A 20,610-nucleotide genomic window follows, 5' to 3' on the forward strand; every position below is an offset into this window, starting at 1 on the left:
GNGGATTTCATTTATTGGTTTTTGACAATTTCTTTCTGGTTCTTTTTTTAACTCCCCCCTCCCCAGGTCCAACAATGGTAAAAAAAAAACCCACAGAGGTGGGCAGGGCCTTATTAGGCCAGCCCAAAGCCTTCAGAGCACTCCTGGATAGCCAATAGTAGCATGTGGCGGAGCTTCTCAAAGCTCTCATAGGCAGGCAGATCCAGCTGATTAAAACTAAGGAAAGAAGAAAGATCAGTTCGTGGTGAGGGATGACAGATAACCAAATCTGTGTGTTCCCATGGTGCCCACCAGCCCCTCCCCTCCCTGAAGAAACCAACTCCCTGCTTCTTGATGACTCCCAATCTTGTCTCAGCCCAGTCTGCCCTCCTTGATCTGGCTCCCAAACTGGCAATCGGGCACCAAAACCAAAAATCTGACCCTGTCACTCCTCCTTAAACATCCTGGCCTCACTCGCCCACAGGCTAAAGTGCAAACTTGAAGGAGATTTTCAGAGTCACTCTGCTGAGCTCTTTAGACTTCTGCTCCCTGCAACTCCTCCTTGCTCCAGTCACGCTGGTCCTGGAATACACCATGCTCTCTTGTGGTGCTGTTTACCTGCCAGTGTCTCCCCAGCCCCCACTGTGTCTAGCACATCTCATCTCAAACATCACCTCCATAGAAACACCAAATTGTGAGTTACCCAAGGTCCAGGACTCAGCCACATTTGCGTTCCCAATCTTGGGTAGGGTCCTGAAAACATCAAGTATGCAAGCTCAATCTAAGCGCTGAAAAGGAGAAACAAACCCTTCCTTTTACCATGTGTGAGCTGAAGGCAGGCGATCTGTGGACCTGTCATCTCGATGGATCTGAAACTTCTGAATGCCATTCATGCCTTCGAGGGCAGCAAAGCCTTGCAGGGGTACCTTGGAAGTACCCGTGACAAACTGGAGGAACTTGGCACGGTCAGCTTGGTCGAAAGAACGCAATGCTCTCCAGAACCACTGGATCTGTAAGAAGGGACCCATGAAGCCAGTGTTAGGTAGAAAACTCCTAGAAGCAGGGTAGGGGGATGGAATCTGGGAAATAGGACTGGACTTGGTATCTGAGGCAAGTCCCTTCTGTGGGATGAGCTTTAGTCCCTTTCATTCATAAGATGGCCAAGAGAAGTCGGCTATGCTCCAGGAGAACAGAGAGTTAGATATAGGTAGACTGTCTTCTACATGCACCGTCCTCTAAGAGTACTACTACCGGTTTATTTGTTATCACACAAACTAGCGTTGCCTAGAGGACCATATGAGAGGACCATATGAAGAGGGATGCCAGCAGCAGCTCACCTGAATAGAGTTGGACTGGTACTTGTGGTATTCAGTGTTGGATTTCAGATCATCGATGTCAATGGTGGGCAGTCCTGATATAAGCAGCTCTAACTCCTGCTCAGTGAAGATGGAAATGAGGCGCTTTGGAATGATCTCATAGAAGCCTTCTAAGAAAGCCGCCAGCTGCTTGCGGATGGCTCCTGGTGAGATAACCAAAAAGCCACATGATTTCTAAACTCACACAACTGTAGAGGTAGAGGTCAGAGATCCCCAGTCTGGGTCCCATCTACCACTGTTAGCTGGGACTACAGGCATGCACCACCACGCCTGGTTGATTTTGCCCAGGCTAGTCTCAACTCCCTGGGCTCAAGCTATCCTCCTGCCTCAGCCTCCCAAAGTGCTAGGATTACAAGTGTGAGCCACTGTGCCCAGTGGTGTTTTTTTTGTTTTTGTTTTTTTTGTTTTTTTTTGAGATGGAGTCTCTGTCACCCAGGCTGGAGTAGAGTGGTGCAACCTCGGCTCACTGTAACCTCCACCTCCCAGGTTCAAGCAATTCTTCTGCCTCAGCCTCCCAAGTAGCTGGGCCTACAGGCACACGCTGCCACACCCGGCTAATTTTTTACTTTAGTAGAGACGTGGTTTCACCATGTTGGCCAGGCTGGTCTCAAACTCCTGACCTTGACTGAACCACCTGCCTTGGCCTCCCAAAGTGCTGGGATTACAAGCGTGAGCTACCACGTCCAAAGTAAAGTATTTTTGATCAAGTGTTTTGTCTTTTGTGCAAGGCATTTGTGGCTTTGTCATAGTGGAGGAAAACAAAACATGCCTATCAAATGAATCAAGTCTGACCTCTTCTCATATTGAGCAACTAGAGGACTAGGAACATTTCCCCTACCTGTCATTCTCATCTGGCATACCAGGTGTACATACTCCTTCTTATTCTCCTCTGTTACCAAGATGTTGGCCCCATTGGGTTTGAGGTCACGAACTTCACAAACTCCAAACTCTTGGACCTAGAACAACCAAAACACCAATCATACATATCAGACTTCGTCTAGGATGGGATTAGATACCTAGGAACACACCCTAAACCCCTTGCCATGTCCTGGGCAGAGAGATGAGACAAGTACATACAAAATAGTGACTTTTTTCACTACTCACAGCTAGCAACTCGCCTGATAGGGAAAGGCTTTGGGTAGGAAAGAGGAAAATACTCTTTGGCTCTAAGATCCACAAAGAAGCCAGAAGAGAGTAAGGCAACTGTCAGTGGTAAAAGGGAAAAGGAAGTGGCTAACATACATAGCAGAATGTAATCTCTTAGGAAAACAATTTGGGAGAAGAGTAACCTTAATTACCTTCATTTACCCCTCACTTACATTTGTACAATTTTTCTACAATCAATAGCTGGTGTACAAAATTTCTACATTTACCCTTGGGAATGAAGAATTATGTACTAGAGCATTTTATTTATTTATTTATTTTTTAAATAAAGGTGAAACTAGGAAATGGCCTGCAAATCCTGGTTTTCCTGTTTGTGATGTCACTCACAAACACCTGCTGCAGCTTTAAGAAGTCAAGATGCTTCCCTAGAACTATGAGAAAGTCACGCAGTGCTAGTTCTAAGGTGAACCTGGAATGGATCTTCTATACTGGCTGGAATGTGCTGTGATTAGGATTTCTTGACCTACCTCAGTGCTGAAGGTGAGGTCATAGCCTAGTGTGGAGACATCATTTTCCAGTAGATAAACCAGACCCTGGTAGAAGTGGTAATCTTCACTCTCCATATCTGTGTATCTAGAAAAACACAATTATACAGGGTCATGGTTTGTGGGTTGGGGGAAGAGGGAGCACAAGGATGGGACACAAAATACAAGACCCCAGGACTGAGGATAGTCCCAGGACTATGCCTCATCCTCACCTGACTGACTTGCCCAAGATGTGTTTGTAAAAGGATCGAGTAAAGTAGCACTCCAGAAGACGGTTGTCATATACAGCTTTGGCCACAATGCGTCCGACAAACTTGAAGTAGCTGAGGTGGTTGGGGTTGCAGTGGGAAGATGGATTGATGGTGTAGGTGACTCGATCACCAGGTGAGGTACGGAACAAGGCATACATAGGGTTAAACATCTCTCGAGAGATGATCATGTACCACTCCCGCAGGAGCCCGCCAGCATCCTGCCCTTCTTCTCCTTCAAACACTATATACCTGCATAAGAAAGCAGAAGCAGAAAAGAGTTGTGCAGAAAACCCAGGATACATCCAGTCATTTGTGTGAGTACATCCGGTCATTTGTGTGAGTGACAGACTGTGAAGCAGTGTCTGGGGGTGCAGTGTCAGATGAAGAGGTGAACAGAGAGAGTGCCAGCACAGCCCAGAAGTGGGGTGGAGATCTGGGACCAAACAAAAGCACCACTGACAGAGATGTCCCAAAATAGTCAAGGTTAACAGATATTCCGGAAAACACCAATAGGAAAGGTATCAGAGGAATAAATGAAGGCTTGCTTAGGTTAAGTGGGGAGGGGAGAAAAGTGGTATTAGAGAGGGGTAAGCCCAGAGTCCAAACTCTCTAAAGGTATTTGGTGGAAGACCATGGCATATAGTCTGTCTAGGGAGACTCCCTGACTTCTTGTGATTACACAGATGGTGAGCCCACACAAGAGATGGGGAGGAATCATTAAATGACTCGAATAGGTCTTTCATCTCATCAGCTCCTATGCTCACGATCAAGAACTGCCGATCTCCTCTAGGTGGCTTCAGAATCACCAGTGAGCAGTTACCAGTTTGGTGGAGGCCACTCATACATGGGCATTCCTAGTATAGCAACGGTAAAGCTCTCATTGCAAAGCCAGCAGGTATATCCTTATAAACACCAAAGACTTTCCTGTCTGTCTGGGAATTGTTGGGTAGCTTAGCTAAGGGGCCAGCCAGCAGGGCAGGCCCAGAAGATAGAAGACAACTCAGTAAGATTATCTAAAACAAGATTCCTATAGGTAATTCCTATTAGGGACGGCAGAACCTCCCTAAATTTGAGGCTAGAGCAAGCCATCACTACTGTGCAGGAGACCCCACCTCCCACCCGCCATCTTTTCTCCGTTCCTGGGTCCTTACAATCGATTCTTCATTTCTTCAGGGGATTTGCGATGCAGCTCACGATAGGAATCTTCAAACACATGGTCACGACGGACATGCACAGCCATGTCTTCTTTCCGGAGCCCCTCATCTAAACGCTCCAGCTCTTGGCGGAAATATCTTGGGAGGTAGAAAAGGAAGGAAGACAGGATTAAGGGTGGCAGAATAAATTTGTTTGTATGATTAGGAAGAAGACCCACAATGATGCTCCTTGTATCCTCCAAACACTTTGATCTCTGCTCCCCACTGTTTGGGAAATGCCCAGTAGTTGGGAGAGGTAGATCACTTATTACCAACTCTAAATTTTTCTTACCTCCACTGAGTAAGGACCCACAAAGATTGTGACATGTGATTTCTGCCACAAGCAGGTAAGCATGTACACATGCACCAGGAGGAGGAGAGGCATAGGGAAGACTCCAGGAGTGTTGTGGAAGCCCTGGAACCCTGCTGTGCGTGTACTATGGCCACCTGTGCCTTCTGTACTACCCCCAAAGGATGAAACAGAACTTTAGAAATCGTGTGGTTCAAAAATCATGTGACTCTGCTTTGCTGATGAAAAATGCAGATGGGGTGGAGAAGCCCAAGGAGTATTTAGGTATGATGGCCATCAATGGTACAGCTGTCTCTTCCCTCCCCACCACCACTATATTCCAAGTGCTGCCACCAAAGGAAACTTGTGGCCTCAAGAGTAACTTCAGAGGCGAGTTACCACGTGAGGAGTTCTCACCACCCCTCCACCCCCCAATATCAAGGACACATACTTGCGCTTGACATCAAAGTCGAGGACACGAATGTAGTCTACCAGGACAGCAAAAGGCCCATCAGCAAGGTGGGTCGTGGACTGCCGTAGGATCTGGTTTAACACAGTGCGGTGAGTCTCTGAGGGGAGAAGTGACAGCAAGAATTAAGCACATCATGGGCCCCAGAAGCTGTAAGACAGCCCACCAGCTAGTAACTCTCTCTTCCTTCCTCTTCCTTATTTCAGGGCTTTGAAAGGACTAATCAAAACCAAGGGCCAACCCTTGAGGTGTGAACGTGAATCTGAGCATTTCTATTCTAAATCTGAGTATCCTGAGGCCATGGGAAACCATGCAGGGTTTACATACACAGGTGTGTATACACACACACACACATACACACACACACTCTCTCTCTCTCTCTATGGAATCGCTAAGGATTAACTGTATGGAACAATACTGTTTAAAATGAAGCCTTCTACACCTGGCAGCCTAAAAGTTCCCTGTACCTGCAAAGCGAAGGAACTTCTGTGTGTCAGGGGGCAGGCTTGAGGAGATGTGCATAGATGAGGGCTCCCGGGAGAAGAATGGGTCAAGGGAGGAAGGCGTGGCTGGGGTTAAGGGGGCTGGGGAGAGTGGAGGAGGCTCGTCCTTGATGTGTGCCAGCTGACTCTCACGGGTGTCTCGGACAGGAGGCTTGCTCTCCCGCTCTGTGGCATGGACCAGAAAGAAGGCCTCGACGGCAGGCTGTAGCACTAGGGGTAGGAATGATGGGGAAGTAACATTTTACTTTGCAAACTTCAACATGCAAACCTGTTTGCCCTCAAAAACAAATTATAAAAATAAATATGGAAGAAGAAATAATGAAAACTAGGCTAGGTGTGGTGGCTCACACCTATGATCCCAGCAATCTGGGAGGCCGAGGTGGGAAAACTGCTTGAGCCCAGGAGTTTGAGATCACCCTGGGCAACATAGTGAGACCTCATTTCTAATTCAAAAAAAAAAAAAGAAAGTAGAAACAATGAGAACTTGCAGGGAAATATGATAGTAGAACCAAGTCACAGAGGAACGTCCTTGAAGCCAAAAAAAAATGGGATAGGTAACCAGTTATAAAGATTCACCTTGTCTACAAAGTGCAAGACACCAGCTATTAAAAGAGAAGGTCAATCTTTTTTATACTGAGGTCAGAGAAAAAATGCTTCTCTTTTGAATTCTCATTACAGAGACACTGAGAGGAGTAACCTGGAAGGAAGAAAAACAAGCTGGCAGGAAAGTCCCCAGAGCAGACCAGTGGGTTGGGACCTGGGCCTTTAGCCCACAACTCACCTAGCACAGCATGCTGGTCATGGGATTCCTCTAGTTCCTTTAGACACTCCCCCAGCATGTCCCACAGCTCATCCAAGCTCAGCTGCTCACTGAGCAGGGGTAACTCAGGTGGTCTTTCTTCCTTTTCCTTCTCCCCCTGTGGGGTTCCATCGGAGGCTGGAGGGCACACAGAAGAGAGTCAAAGTTTTCAAAATTTCCCTTCTACTTAGCTTTTCCTAGACCAAATGCACCAACTAATATACAGAGCAAGTAGAGGGGACCAGTGGCCATTGAGTGGTACTCATCGAGCAACATCTGAAACAAGGTCTAGGACTGTACTGTATGGCATTTACATTGAATAGAATAAATAAAATAATGAATCTGGCTCCTCAGTGGCACTAGCCACATTTAAGGTGCTCAAAAGCCACAGGTGCTACTGCAGATCTGGACAGTGCTAGTCTAGTCACCGCCTCACTAGTTTCAAGAGAATCTGTGGATTACCTCAGGGTAATGTGACAACAGTGGAGTTTTGGATGGTTGCTGTCCAGTTTACACATGACGTTTTAGGACACTATCGTCATTGAATTCTGACAGCTGGCCTCGGAAAGTAGGCTGTCTCTTCCTCATTTTAGTTTCCGAGGAGGACAGCACCAGGACATCAAACTAGATCTTTCTAACCCTAAGTCTAATGCCTTTTTCTTTTTTTTTCTGAGACAGAGTCTCGTTCTGCTGCCCAGGCTGCAGTGCAGTGGTGTGATCTCGGCTCACTGCAACCTCTGCCTCCCGGGTTCAAGTGATTCTCCAGCCTCAGCCTCCTGAGTAGCTGGAATTACAGGCGCAAGCCACTATGCCCGGCTAATTTTTGTATTTTTAGTAGAGACTTGGTTTCATCATGTTGGTCAGGCTGGTCTTGAACTCTTGCCCTTGAGATCCACTTGCCTTGGCCTCCCAAAGTGCACAGGCCTGAGCCACCACGCCCGGCTGTCTAATGCCTTCTAAATTAGTCATCTTGTCCTGGGGCAGTTTAAAACCCTGAGAAGCCATGGTGTGACTGATGGAACCCCATGGCTGGTACTTTTCCTGATACTCACTGGGGGCTTATTCTAACCTCTGCTCAGCAGCAAGACCCAGCCCCATCTTCTGGGTGGGGAGTGACTGTTTCCTCATCAACCCCCAACCCCCATACACCTGCCCTGCTTAGGTTTCTTCTTGACCTTTGCTGTTCATTCTTTACCCAAATCCTGACTATTCTTCAAGGTTGTGACAGCCTTAGGTTTGAATCCTGGCTCTGGTACTTGCAAATCATATTACTTTAGGTAAAAGAAGGTGAATACAGAACACAGGAATAACATCTATCTCCCCAAATCCTGATGAAAAGTAAATGACTTAATACAGCATTTCAACAATGGTTGTCCTACAAGGCTTCTCTAACCACTATACATGTGTTAACTCATTTAATCCTAAGAACTGAACATTCCTATTTTAAACAAGGAAACCTAACGAAGAGGTTTGCCTCAGGTCCCAGAGCCAGTAAATGGGGGAGCCAAGAATTAAAACATGGGAGACTAAGGCTGGTCGGTTGTGGCTCATACCTGTAATCCCAGCACTTTGGGAGGCCGAAGCGGGTGGATTACCTGAGGTCAGGAGTCTGAAACCAGCCTGGCCAATATGGCGAAACCCTGTCTCTACTAAAAATACAAAAAAAAAAAAAAAAAAAAAAATTAGCCGGGCATGGTGGCGGACGCCTGTAATCCCATCTACTTGGGAGGCTGAGGCAGGACAATCACTTTAACCCAGGAGGCGGAGGTTGCAGTGAGCCGAGATGGCACCACTGGCACTCCACCCTGGGCGACAAAGCGAGACTACATCTCAAAAATAAATAAATAAATAAATAAAACATGGGAGAATGAAGTGAGAGGATGGCTTGAGGCCAGGGGTTCAAGACCAGCCTGGGCAACATAGTGAGACTCCATTCCTACAAAAATAAAAAAAATTAGCTGGGCATGGTGGCCTGTCCCTTATAATCCCAGCTACTCATAGCCGAGGCAGGAGGACTGACTGAGCCCAGAAGTTTGAGGTTGCAGTGAGCTATGACTGCGTTACTGCATCCTAGCTTAGGTGGCGGAGAAAGACCCTGCCTCAATAATAAAACAAAAGTTTTAAAACACATGCTGGGCTGGGCGCGGTGGCTCACCTGAGGTCAGGAGTTCGAGACCAGCCTGGACAACATGGCAAAACTCCGTCTCTACTAAAAAAAAATACGAAAACTAGCCAGGTGTGGTGGCGTGTGCCTGTAATCCCAGCTACTCGGGAGACTGAGACATGAGAATTGCTTGAACCCAGGAGGCAGAGGTTGCAGTGAGCAGAGATCGTGCCACTGCATTCCAGCCTGGCAACAGAGGGAGACTGTCTCAAAAACCACCACCACAATAACAAAAAATCCCACAAAAACATGCTGTCTGAATGCATAATATCCCACCATATAGTTTCTTTACTACAGGAAAGAAAAGTGTGCCTTGGTTGTCAAACACCTGTTATCATTTACAGAAACCAGGGTTTACTGGAAGAAATGGGAAAACACGGGCTTATATATGCTGGGAGCAGAGGATTCAGCAGACATTCCAGAAGACTTTTGCTCGGCTGGAAACAGGAAGTAGTACTGACCAATGGATTGAGTATCTTGAGCACTGGGAGATGGCTGGTCCACATCCATGGGTGATTCCTCCCTCCGGACAGATGCCTCTGACTGGCTAGACTCCGACTGGATAAAAGGGAGACAAAAATCACATAAGGGTGCAACTCTGCTTTCCTTAGAGGCAGGCTAGAGGTTGGCCCTTCCACTTCTCATACATTGAGCTTGCAAAGAAACTTCCCATATTTGGGTGGGGAAACTGTAGCTATCCAGGACAAAAGGATGCCTTTCCCAACTCTTCTGCTTTTCTCCAGTGTAAGTTTTCCAAGCTTTTCCCAACAGCTCCTCGGATGCCTACATTTCCTACAGTCTACAATCCAGATCTGTGACCAGTCAGAACTAGCCTCCTGTATACAGACTTCGTCGTCTTCTGGGGTGTGTGTGTGTGTGTGTGTGTGTGTGTGTGTGTGTGTGTGTGTAAGAGATTCAGATGGGTGGAAGGTAGGTTTGCTCTTTGTTTCTGTTTGCTCACAAAAGGGGGAATAACAGGAGAATTAGAGCAACCTCTCATGAGTGGGATTATTTAAAAAGCCAACATCTTTTCGGGTAATGGGAAAGAGACTAGGCAGAAAAAATACTCCAGAATAACAGCTTTTATTTTCCCTTTCTACCTTCTTGGAGTCACTTCCCCTAAGTTCAAGGCTTTTCCCTGCCTATTCAATAAAACCATACTGTATAACAGTAATTATATGCAAAGAAATATCAGGTCTTAGGATACCTTTCTTGGACCTTGGAAAGGTAACTTACATGTTGCAAGGACAGGAAAACAATGAGGGAGTGCCACAGCATACACATGTGATGCCAGGCTTTTACTGCAGCCACTCAATGCCGGGACCCCAACACTGAGTTGGCTATTTAAGTACCTGAAGGTTTCCTCCTAAAAGTGCCTGAGTGCCTAGGTACCAAGGGATTACAGAGAATAAAGGCAGAGGGCAGGGTGGAGGGAGCAGCCACAGACAGAAGTGGCTGTGTGGGATATGTACCAAGCTTGGGGGACTTTCAATGGTAGGATTCCTGAGATGTTTCTGATGTACCTGCATTGTTCCATGAGACTGAAAAAAAACTTCACCCCATATCCCCTCAGAACCCAGACAACACTTAGCATCAGGCAGTTTGCAAAAGCGCCACTGTTGACTGGATAGCTGGGAGTGGGGTATGATGGCCAAGCTTTAAATCAAATCAAACCAACAAACCAATCAACAAATAGGAAAACACCAACAGAAAGTAACCCTTTTGTCCAGAAGCATTCATATAGCAAACTTAATGCAAAAGCATACAAGGTAAAGGCAATGAAACCCCACTGATGACATGGTGGGGGGATGAGTGGAGAGACAAATGAATGAGGGGCCACAGGCATCATGCTAACCGTTGCTGCTTGTTGCTGTCTCCGCGCCCTTTGACCCTCACGTACCATTTGTATAATGGCATCAGCCTCAGCCTCCAGCTGCCGAACAGCTGCCTGGATGCTGCTAGCTGAGCCTAAACCGGAGGAACCTGGGAGAAAGAGAAAGAGGAAGGCAAGATATAAAATATAGGAAGAGGGAAAGCCCAATATTCTCTCTCCTATCTCCTGGGCTGCCACAGGGCATCTTGCTGAGGTCTTTTGAGCTTTAGCTCAGGAAGCTTCAGAGTACTCATCATCAGGCGCTAAGATTTACCATTACAGATAAGGGCAGGGGGGATGATGCTAGACAGACAGATGGTTTTGTGCGAGAGGGTTCTGTGGGACAGGAGGAAAGAGGTAGGGAAAATGATTTGTCAAGCCACGGCTTAGTTAGAAATGACCAAGGAAGCAGAAAGGAGATGCACCTAGTGAGTTAAGTCTTGTTCAGCAAAAGGTTGGCCCCAACTTCCCTGCCAGATTTCCACTCCCGCTTAATTCCCGCTCCCCCTAATGAATTGCCTACGCAGATAGCTTGAATGAGATGTAGAATGCAGCCATCAACATTCTGAAAAAAGGATAATCATTTTCCTTTTGGAAAGGTCAAACAGGAAGGAGACAGGCCGTTAAGTCCTGCACCTCCAAGGACTCTGGCTTTACCGCCACCAACCCTTCCCCTCAACTGGACACTCTAGTTCCATACCTAGCCTGCCTGTCTGCTTGGCTTTCTTGTTAGCCCGGCGCGTGTCGTCCCGGAGCTGGATGATGACCTGTAGTACCCTCAAGAAGAACTTCTGGGTAGATGTCTTGGATGTCAACATGGACATAGAAGGCAGCTGGAGCTCCCGGCCACCCAAAGGTCGCTTCTGAGATGCCACAATTACCACATTCTCAGCCATGTCAAACCTGGATAGTGTAGAGGTGGCTTGCGTATATTGACAGCATCAAAGTATAAACACCCAAAGCAAGCAAGGCTTCCTGGTGTCAACCAGAGGGGTAAGGAAACTCAGAAGGAAATCTTCCAAGTAGAAAGTAGAATAAAACGGGTCAAGTGTGTATAGGAAAGATACGAAAATCACCCAGAGAAATAAAAAAGACCAGGAAACCAGCAAGAGCCATCTTCCAGAATATCCCAGATCCAAGCCCCCAGTCAAATGGTGGCTACCACCCACCTGCTCTGCATTTTGCCCTTCAGCTTGGTGGTCTGTGGCTGCTCCTCGGGCAGGCCATCAGGAGAGAGGGTTTCACATTGGGCTCGCCGCTGCTGCTCGAGGTTGTATTCCCGCAGCTCGGCCAGCAGGGTACCTGAGCAGGCAGAGGAGTCAGCAAGTGTTCAGAGACTCCCCTGGTAAAGTGGCTAAAAGCCAAATCTCTCTAAGACACCTGCTTAGGCCACTCTTCGTTGCTCAGCTGCAAAGAACCTAGAGTGAGCTGGAATCGTGCTCTGTTCAGCTTTTTATGCGTGTCCATGGATCGTCACCTGGGACTATCAATTTACCTATGGCCACAGGGATCTGCTGAATCTGTATGAAATGAGTTTCATGTAGAAGAGAAACAGTATCTCCTCTGGAGCTAGACAGATCATGATTGAAATCCCATATATCTCTCAAAATTACTGAGGTTCTGTGGTGGTTTCAGGCAAATTTCTTGACCCTTTGCCCAATTTGCTTACCAATATTAATATTGGGAATATTACTGCCTAACCTCACAAGGTTGCTATAAGAATTAAGAGATAATTATATGGTAGACTGCCTAGACAGTGCCTGGCCCATAGGTGTGGAATAGATGGTGGCAGCCAAGAGAGAAAGGTCAGAGGCCAAATTCTTTCTGGAAGAATGTTGTAATTTTCATGCAGCAAAGAACACCCTGAGTTATATAGGCCAACCAACTCTCCTATCACCCCAGACTTAGGGACATGAGAGTGAAGGAGAGACAGAACTAAGTAGGTAGCCAAGATCTAGGGAGACTCATGATTGGGATGAGGGTGGGACAGGGTAGAGAGATTCTATGTTGAAAGAAAACCTGGCTGTACTCCTTGGTCCAATCACTTTATCACCCTGGGTTTTGGCTTTCTTCTCAGTAAAACAGGGAGGAAGATGATAGAAACTAGGCAATTTGTAACTGTTCTTAGAATGTTTGTATCTTCAAAATTACACAAGAGCAGAGAGTACTATTCTGACTCTATAATTCCTGAGGCTGAATGCAGTGTAGGCACATACTTTGAAGGGGTGAAGCTGCCTCAGCAGTCTTATCACAGGGTTATTATGAGTGCCCAGCATGGAGAAGAACGGCACTGCTGTTCCCACGTATTCTTTTTTCCCTTTATTAAGCACCAATGTGTGCCGGGCAGCGGGGATGAGGAGACAAACCCAGCCTTGCTTTCAAATAACTGAGCAGAGGAAAACAGATGATAACCCAGGGTAATCTGTGTTACAACAGAGGGAGCATGGAGGCTGTGTTATAGGGACATGGAGGTATCTGATTCAGCTTGGGGATTCAGGAAAGGATTCCAGAAAGAGGAAGCACCTAAATGGAAACTTTCAGAAAGAGAGAATGCTTTACTCCTGCTATTACCTATTTGTTTACAAAGGGTATAACCCAGATGGCGGGCTCCATTCAGTAGCAGCTTGAGAACAGTGTCCCGGGTCCCAGAGTCCCCCCGGGAGAGCTGCAGTAGTACGTTGGCTGCATCCTCTAAGCCTTCCTCAGAACAAGAGTGGGATGTCAACACCTGAGAAAAAGAAGACAGGAGGCGTAAACTCCAGCCTGAGAACAAAATCATTATCTACCCTGTTTATCCTTTCTCCCCAAGTCTTAGCAGGTCAGAAGAGCTTGGACTCACCTCTACAGAGAGCTGTAGCTGGTTTTCAGTGAGGCCAGAGGACACCATCTTAAAGTCTGTACTGCTGCTGCCCCCATCACCCACCTTCGCTGGAGATTTGCTGCTCTTAGTAGTGGCAGAAACTTTGAGAAAACAGACAGAACAATGTAAGCCTCTGTGAAACTCACAAGCCAGGAACTAAGTGACAAAACCAAGGAATCACTGAATTGCCCAGGGCTTCAAAATGGGAAAGTACTGAAAAGGAAAACCCACTCACCAAAGGCAAATCTAAATGACTTGGGATGCTAAAAGCTTTTTATTTTTTATTAGAGACAGGGTCTCGCTCTGTTGCTCAAGCTAGAATGCAGTGGTGCAATCAGGTCTCACCATCAACTCAAAGAGGACTCCTATGACTGTAACTTCTAAGCTGATCAAGAACCCCAGGCATTTCTTCCAACTATTCCCCCACCATTATGGCCCCCTCTATTCTTCAAAACCTACTTCTTCAGATAATTCTTACTAATTTGTAGCAGGGACAGATTTCCATTTATTTCCGGGGATGATCTCGTTACTCTGAATCACACTGTATCCTGCCTGCCCTTTAACTATTTCCCATGAGAACTGGCTCCCTCAACAAGACTGGAAAGGCTGGGAATTCCCTGAGGATGGAACTTTCTTTCCTCCTTTTGGTGCCTAGCCTAGGGAAGCCACATTCAGTGAATGCCTGCTGACCTTCAAAGGTGTGTGTGTATGAGAGGCAGGGGAGAGAGTGAGAGAGAGAGAGAAAGAGAGACGGGGATGGAGGAAGGGAGAGTGAGAGAACTGGGACAGATGAGGTTGAGAATGGACACATTCTGCTCTCACAAACACAAACCAAGCTGATTGCTATCACTGAGGGAGAACTATCTGGATGGAAAAGGGGGTGAAGTGGGTGCAACAGTATACACCCTACAGCTCCCAGTCTACATCCACACTTACTTGAAACAGTAGTGGTAGCAGTCGTGGGGGTCGTCACTGTGGTCGAAGCAGCTACGGCAATGGTGGAAACAGCCGTGGCAGCAACCAGGGCTGGAGCAGAAGTGACAGGGGTGGGTGCGGTAGGGGGTGTGGGCGTGGTGGAGGCGGCAGTGGTGGTGGTGGTAGATGTGGTTGAGGTGGCAGTAGTGGTGGAGGAAGCACCGCTGCCAGAATTAGCCTGTGCTTCTGACACCTTGTTTTCTGGGAGAGCAATTGAGATGAGAGAAAGGAGTCTGAGGAGTTTCTCAGTTAAGAGAGAGCTCCGGCGGATGACTGGGTGTGACAACATGTTCATGAGCTGCCCCAGTGGAGAGGCCTCAAGGCTGTATGGAGAGGTTTCCCCCTCACCGCCAGCGCTCACTGGCACTGACTTCACAGAGTTCTTGCCTTTCCGGCTGACATTCATGTTGTCCAGTTTTACCAATAAGTCCCAGAAGTCTGTGCAAATGCCACTGCTGGAGGACTGTGAGGAGCATGGGCTACAGGCCTTATTGCCCCTTTCCCGATCACTCTCACAGTTTGTTTCTTTGGTCCGCTGCTGTGTGAAGTGGCTGGGAAATACCTGCCGGGAAAAGGAGGACAGGCTTGGTCTAGGACGTCTTCACAGAGGATGAGCCTTCCTGATAGGGAAAAGACAACTGGTTCCCAGACTCTCCTTCGGACAATTTTGGTAAATATTGGGGGATATGTCATATAAGAGTTTTATCCAACAGATAGTAAAGCAGCCTAGATAAATGAATGAGGGCTTTGTAGCAATACAGACTCACGAGCAAACTTTTCCTGAGTTTTAGTCTCTGCACTTATAAAATGGAGAGGATAACTACACTTCCTTGCAAAGTTGTTGGAGATTAAACGACATGATGTATTGCACAGTGCCTGGCACAAGGCAGGCCTTTGATAGATGGCAGCAATGCTTATTATCGAAAGAACACTAAATTCTAGGTCCAGCTCCATCACTTTCTAATCATATGACAAAATGAATAAAATGTTCTGAATCCCAGGTTCTTCATCTGTAAAACAGGAATCATATAGCCCAGTTGTTTTGATGATTAAGATAATACATAAAAATGGAAAAGAATGAAAAAACCCCAGGAATATATAGGACAATCCCCAGAAACAATACAGGGCTCAACACTTAAGAGCAAAAGACATGCTAGCCTGCTTAGTGTTCAACTTTCACCCAGGCTCTTGCTGCCACCCTTCTTCCATCCCCAGGAGTTGGGTTCGAAACCCTCACCTTGGCCAATTGAATGAGTGTGTCCAAAACGTGTCTGCAGACAACAGGAGCAGCTTGGGGGTGGATGTGGACAGTGGAGCCACCACTTGCATGCTTCTCTGTATGTTTACGCCCCCCCGAACGCTGGATCTGAAATATATTAGTCCTGCAGCCTAGGGCTGCATCCATGGATACCGAGAGCCAGGAAAGCTGGTTGGAGCTCTTCGACTCCATCTTGTGTAGCAGGTCCAGGGGACGGTTCTCATGGCTACTTGACCCACAGCTCTTGCTTGATTTTTTGCCCTTTTCCTCACTTGTAGTGAGTTTGGGTGTTTCAATGCATAGCTCACTCTCACTGCTGCGCTGCAAGATGGAGAGCAGACTGCGGATGACCCAGTGGCGGGTCTGGGCATGGTAGCAGAGATTTCTCAGTACTCGGTGTAGACGGCTAGTATTGAGCTTTGGCTCATCCACAAAAAGTAGGACCAGGAGACAAGAAAGGGCTTCGTGGTCCAGAAGGAGCCGTCCTCGGAGACGGAGGAGAGTATCTACATTACTGCCAGAAGGCCTGGAAACAGAACATGGTTTTTGGGTAACACTTCAGTGGCTAGAGCTCTGGGATTAGGCATAAGAATGGGAGAGGGGAATGAGCTGGGTATCTCCAAGGAAGCTTGAGAAAGGAGGGTGTCCAGTCCAAGGGCTCTTCATAGTAACAGCTGCCCTCTTGGGTGTCTACTATGTACCACGCACTTTACAATGACTGTACATCATCCTTTCAGGGCTGCTGTACAGCTTAGAGAATCAACCCCCACCCCCACCAGCTTTATGATGAGATGGAGTCTCACTCTGTCACCCAGGATGGAGTGCAGTGGCGCGATATCGGCTCACTGCAACCTCCACCCCCCGGGGTTCAAGTGATTCTCGTGCCTCAGCCTCCTGAGTAGCTGGGATTACTAGTGTGTGCCACCATGCCCGACTACTTATTGTATTTTTAGTAGAGATCAGGTTTGCCATGTTGCCTAGGCTGGTCTTGAACACCTGGACTCAAGTGATCCACCTGCCTCAGCCTCCCAAAGTGCTGGGATTATAGGCGTGAGCCACGACACCTGGCCGAGAACCACCCATTTTTGAGATGATAAACAAGAGGCTCAAACAGGTTAAGTGACTTGCCCTACATCACACAGCGACTGAGAAGACAGCAGAGATTCCAGCCCAGGTGTCATCCATAGACTGGTAAACTCCGACTGTACCTAAGTCTAGGAGACAATGCTAGTTTCTGCCTTCTCTAGACTACCAGGAGTTTGTGGCCTTATAGCAACCAATCACTCCTTTCACATTTTGCCATGTCAGGCCCACTCTGTTTTAGCCTGGCTAACTCACTCCTCTATACTTCCCTAGCCTAGGTGTTATAAACTCAAGGCAGCTGTTAGTTGTTTTACTACTTGCATGGGAGACAAGTGGTGTTCCTTCTCGTTAAAACCATAGTTAGCACCTGCTGCCAGCCTGCTTTTGTGATTGTGGTCTTCAGCAGCAAGACTAACCAAAAGGTGTAGTTTTCTGAATGGGGAGTCCAAGGATCTGGCTCTCTCACTTATTCAAGGAAATGGCTTAAGAGAGACCATCCATCCTGCCTGTCAGGATTTTAGCTTCTCCACCTATAAAGCTAAGGGAGTTGGGCTAGTAGACTTGAGTGGTGATATAGTAAGGTAAAAATAGACAAAGGTACCTGTTATGGCTGCTGCCACCCCCCATCTGGAAGGTGCCACCTCTCTGCACAGCAAGGCGAGTATATTGGACCCCACGGTTGCCACTTAGGCGACTGGTGAAAGCTGGAAGGAAAGAAAAAGAAAACTGAGATTGTGAAGAGGGTGTAAATTGGATACAGGTAATACAAAGGTAAGAAAATACAGCCTCATCTAGCTAAAGCTTTTGAGAGCCCTCCCACTTGCCTCCCTCTGTACCCGGGCTTCGGAGAATAGCAGAGAGTGCGGAGGTGCTACTGTGCCCAAACAGACGCTCATGCATGAGCTGTCGCTGCCGGGCTTCCTGCTCTCGTCTCAGGGCTTGAGCCTCAGCTGCAATGTCAGGTGGCATCACAGCTAACACACTGTCCTCCATATCCTCTAGGACACTACGGCGCAGGTCTGAGGGCAGAGTCTGGATGAAGGTCACAGGGTCCATAGGGGTGTCTGAGCTGGCATTCTGTGCCAGTTCTCGTCGCTGCTGCTCAGCTCTCTGCTGTGCCAGTACCTATGGAGCAGAAGAAGTCAATGAGGGCATCTCTCCTGCCAGGCAGCCTGGCCCCACCACCTTCCCGCTCACATACTTCCTCCTGAATAGCTGGAGGCAGGGCAGCCAGAAACTCAGGGCTCACTTCAGTCACACCAGGATTCCCCACCACTGCAGGCGCTGAGCTATTTGTGGAGGGGGCAGTCCGGGTTGGTGGACGAATGCCTAGCTGGTTCTGTAGAACTTCCCGACGGATGTCATCAGGCAGGGCAGCCAGAAAAGAGGGGTCCACGCCTTCAGGGAGACTGATACCTGAGGGGAGATATAACATGTAAAGGGATTCACGCCTTATTAAATTTTTGAGATGGGGTCTTGGTCTGTTGCCCAGGCTGGAGTGTAGTGGTGCAACCCTTGACTCACTGCAGTGTTGAGCTCCTGGGCTCAAGTCTTCCTGCCTCAGCCTCTTGAGTAGCTGGGACTACAGGCATGCACCAAAATGCCTGGCTAATTTACATATATATTTTCGTACAGACGGGGTCTCCCTGTGTTGCCCAGGCTGGTCTTAAACTCTTGGCTTCAAGTGATCCTCTGACCTCTGCTTCCCAAATTTTCAGGATTACAGGCATGAGCCACCATACCCAGCCTCTCATACCTCTATTTGTGCCTAATATGTACTTGGAGAAAATAAACCTATGTCACTGCTTGAGGGAAACCAGTGTGTATGTCTTCACTGCTTGCAAGACATGGGACGCAGAGAAGGCCCACCCCACTTTCCCTGGGCTCAGAATAGCTTTTGTTATTTGCTAGACTGCATGCACTGTTACTTACCCTTTATAAATAACCTACCACGCAGATATCATCACCCCCTCGGTATCATTCATGATCACAGAAATTAAATAATGACCCTAGGTTGTAAAAGGTAGAAGTGGCAGAGTGGGGGAATTTGAGTGAGCCAAGATCAGTTTGACTCCTAAGGCTGGACCCATTTCATTATGCCACACCAGCACCCCCCTTATTGTCAGTCCTCCCACATACATGCCCTCCACCTGAATGGAACTGTTTGGCTGGTGGGCATTTCCATGCCAAGGGCCACTAGAAGCCAAAACAATCCCAGGATGACCTGGGCATACATGGAGCTCACCTGCAAGGGGATCTTCTTCTTCACTGCTTGTTGAAGGCAATGGCTCTTCTAGGATTCCTCGGGAATCTGCTCCAGAAATGGCCACGGCAGAATCTCTGGTCGAAGAGCTCTCAGAGGATGCAGGGGGGGAGCTGAGGGAAATCATGCTCAGGTTGTTGTATTATGTCTTCTCGTTTATAATACAGTCCTACAATACCCCTTTCTCACAGAAACCAGGTTTATCTCCCCAGCATAACAAGCATGTCCATTAGTTGACAAGTATGAAATGTGCTTTGAAAGACCCTCTAATATATCCTACCCTTCTTTTGCCCACACATGCTTACCTGTCCTCAGGTGGCTGGGCAGATTCCCCTGACCCATCACTCCTGCCTTGCACTTCCGCCACAGCTGGTGGGGCATCCCCAGGAGTGGAGCTGCCTGCTCTGGGCTGCTCAGAACTGCCAGTTGCTGAAGCATCACCCACAGCCTCCTCTAGGGTACAGGAAGCCAGGCTGCTTGTATCCATAGGAGAGCCTTCCAGCTGACTGCTGACAGCCGTCAGTGCATCAGAATCCTCAGCTCTCTCTGGGGAAAGAGAGGCTACGAAAAAGTCATAGGGAGAGGTTAGGCTTCTATCTGGAAACGGGGCAAAATGACAGACAAGGTCTTTGATAGAGCTGCTTCCTTAGGGGCATCTCAGCTCAGACTTCTCACTTCTCCCTTGCTGTCTCCCTCTCAATCTCACTTTGAGATTTTTAAGATTCAGCTCAAGCCCTTTCTATCAATTCTTGAACATTTACTGTGTTCCAGGCATGCCTGTGAAACATCTTCCCTAGGCAACCCAGGTAAGGGATTTTTTTTTTTTTTTTTTGGAGATGGGGTCTCATTCTGTGGCCCAGCTGGAGTGCAGTGGCACAATCTCGGCTGACTACAACCTCCGTCTCCCGGGTTCAAGCAATTCTCTGCCTCAGTCTCCCCAGTAGCTGGGACTACAGGCACCTGCTACCACGCCTGGCTAATTTTTTGTGTTTTTAGTAGAGATGGGGTTTCACCATCTTGGCCAGGCTGATCTTGAACTCCTGACCTCATGATCCACCTGCCTCGGCCTCCCAAAGTGCTTGGATTACAGGTGTTAGCCACCGTGCCCAGCCTGGGTAAGGGATTTTTTTCACTTTGATTGACTGCAGGCACCACTTGCACGTGTATATCCTATATCCTGTGGTTCTCTAAAGAAACAAGGTTTCAGTAGGGCATGGTGGCTCACGCCTGTAATCCCAGCACTCTGTGAGGCTGAGGCGTGTCGATCACCTGAGGTCAGGAGTTCCAGATCAGCCTGGCCAACATGGCAAAACCTTGTCTCTACTAAAAATACAAAAATCAGCCAGGCATGGTGGCGTGCACCTGTAGTCCCAGTTACTTGGGAGGCTGAGGCAGGACAATCACTTGAACTCGGGTGGCAGAGGTTGCAGTGAGCCAAGCCCACACCACTGCACTCCAGCCTGGGTGACAGAGTGAGACTCTCTCTCAAAAAAAAAAAAATAAATAAATAAAAATAAAGTAAAATAAAATAAAATAAACAAGGTTCCTTGAAAGAAAAAACTGACACCTTAAAGGTCTCTCCAGAGAACTTCACAAGCAAGATGGTATAGAACAGGGATGGCAAGC

At 47.7% G+C, this 20,610-nt stretch overlaps 1 protein-coding gene across 1 annotated transcript in view; it reads right to left on the minus strand.

Annotated features, from left to right (window-relative positions):
- Positions 1-2: 2 nt before the first annotated feature.
- The window catches only part of HUWE1 (HECT, UBA and WWE domain containing E3 ubiquitin protein ligase 1), a 147,838-nt gene continuing 127,230 nt past the window's right edge, over positions 3-20,610 (minus strand). Inside the window, exons 57-79 of the mRNA XM_017894320.1 lie at positions 19,290-19,545; positions 18,967-19,097; positions 17,923-18,137; positions 17,558-17,846; positions 17,323-17,425; positions 15,618-16,164; positions 14,342-14,942; positions 13,385-13,506; positions 13,117-13,273; positions 11,715-11,847; positions 11,246-11,448; positions 10,528-10,655; positions 9,134-9,230; positions 6,491-6,646; positions 5,674-5,919; positions 5,189-5,306; positions 4,407-4,547; positions 3,217-3,504; positions 2,987-3,092; positions 2,194-2,311; positions 1,317-1,498; positions 799-989; positions 3-216 (exon numbers count right to left, since the gene is read on the minus strand). Of these exons, the coding sequence (XP_017749809.1) occupies positions 114-216; positions 799-989; positions 1,317-1,498; positions 2,194-2,311; positions 2,987-3,092; positions 3,217-3,504; positions 4,407-4,547; positions 5,189-5,306; positions 5,674-5,919; positions 6,491-6,646; positions 9,134-9,230; positions 10,528-10,655; positions 11,246-11,448; positions 11,715-11,847; positions 13,117-13,273; positions 13,385-13,506; positions 14,342-14,942; positions 15,618-16,164; positions 17,323-17,425; positions 17,558-17,846; positions 17,923-18,137; positions 18,967-19,097; positions 19,290-19,545 (4,631 nt within the window). The 3' untranslated portion in view covers positions 3-113. The remainder of the gene's footprint in view (positions 217-798; positions 990-1,316; positions 1,499-2,193; positions 2,312-2,986; positions 3,093-3,216; positions 3,505-4,406; positions 4,548-5,188; positions 5,307-5,673; positions 5,920-6,490; positions 6,647-9,133; positions 9,231-10,527; positions 10,656-11,245; positions 11,449-11,714; positions 11,848-13,116; positions 13,274-13,384; positions 13,507-14,341; positions 14,943-15,617; positions 16,165-17,322; positions 17,426-17,557; positions 17,847-17,922; positions 18,138-18,966; positions 19,098-19,289; positions 19,546-20,610) is intronic.

The sequence above is a fragment of the Rhinopithecus bieti genome, unplaced genomic scaffold, assembly GCF_001698545.2.
Source record: "Rhinopithecus bieti isolate Rb0 unplaced genomic scaffold, ASM169854v2 scaffold_26020, whole genome shotgun sequence".
Classification (NCBI taxonomy): domain Eukaryota; kingdom Metazoa; phylum Chordata; class Mammalia; order Primates; family Cercopithecidae; genus Rhinopithecus; species Rhinopithecus bieti.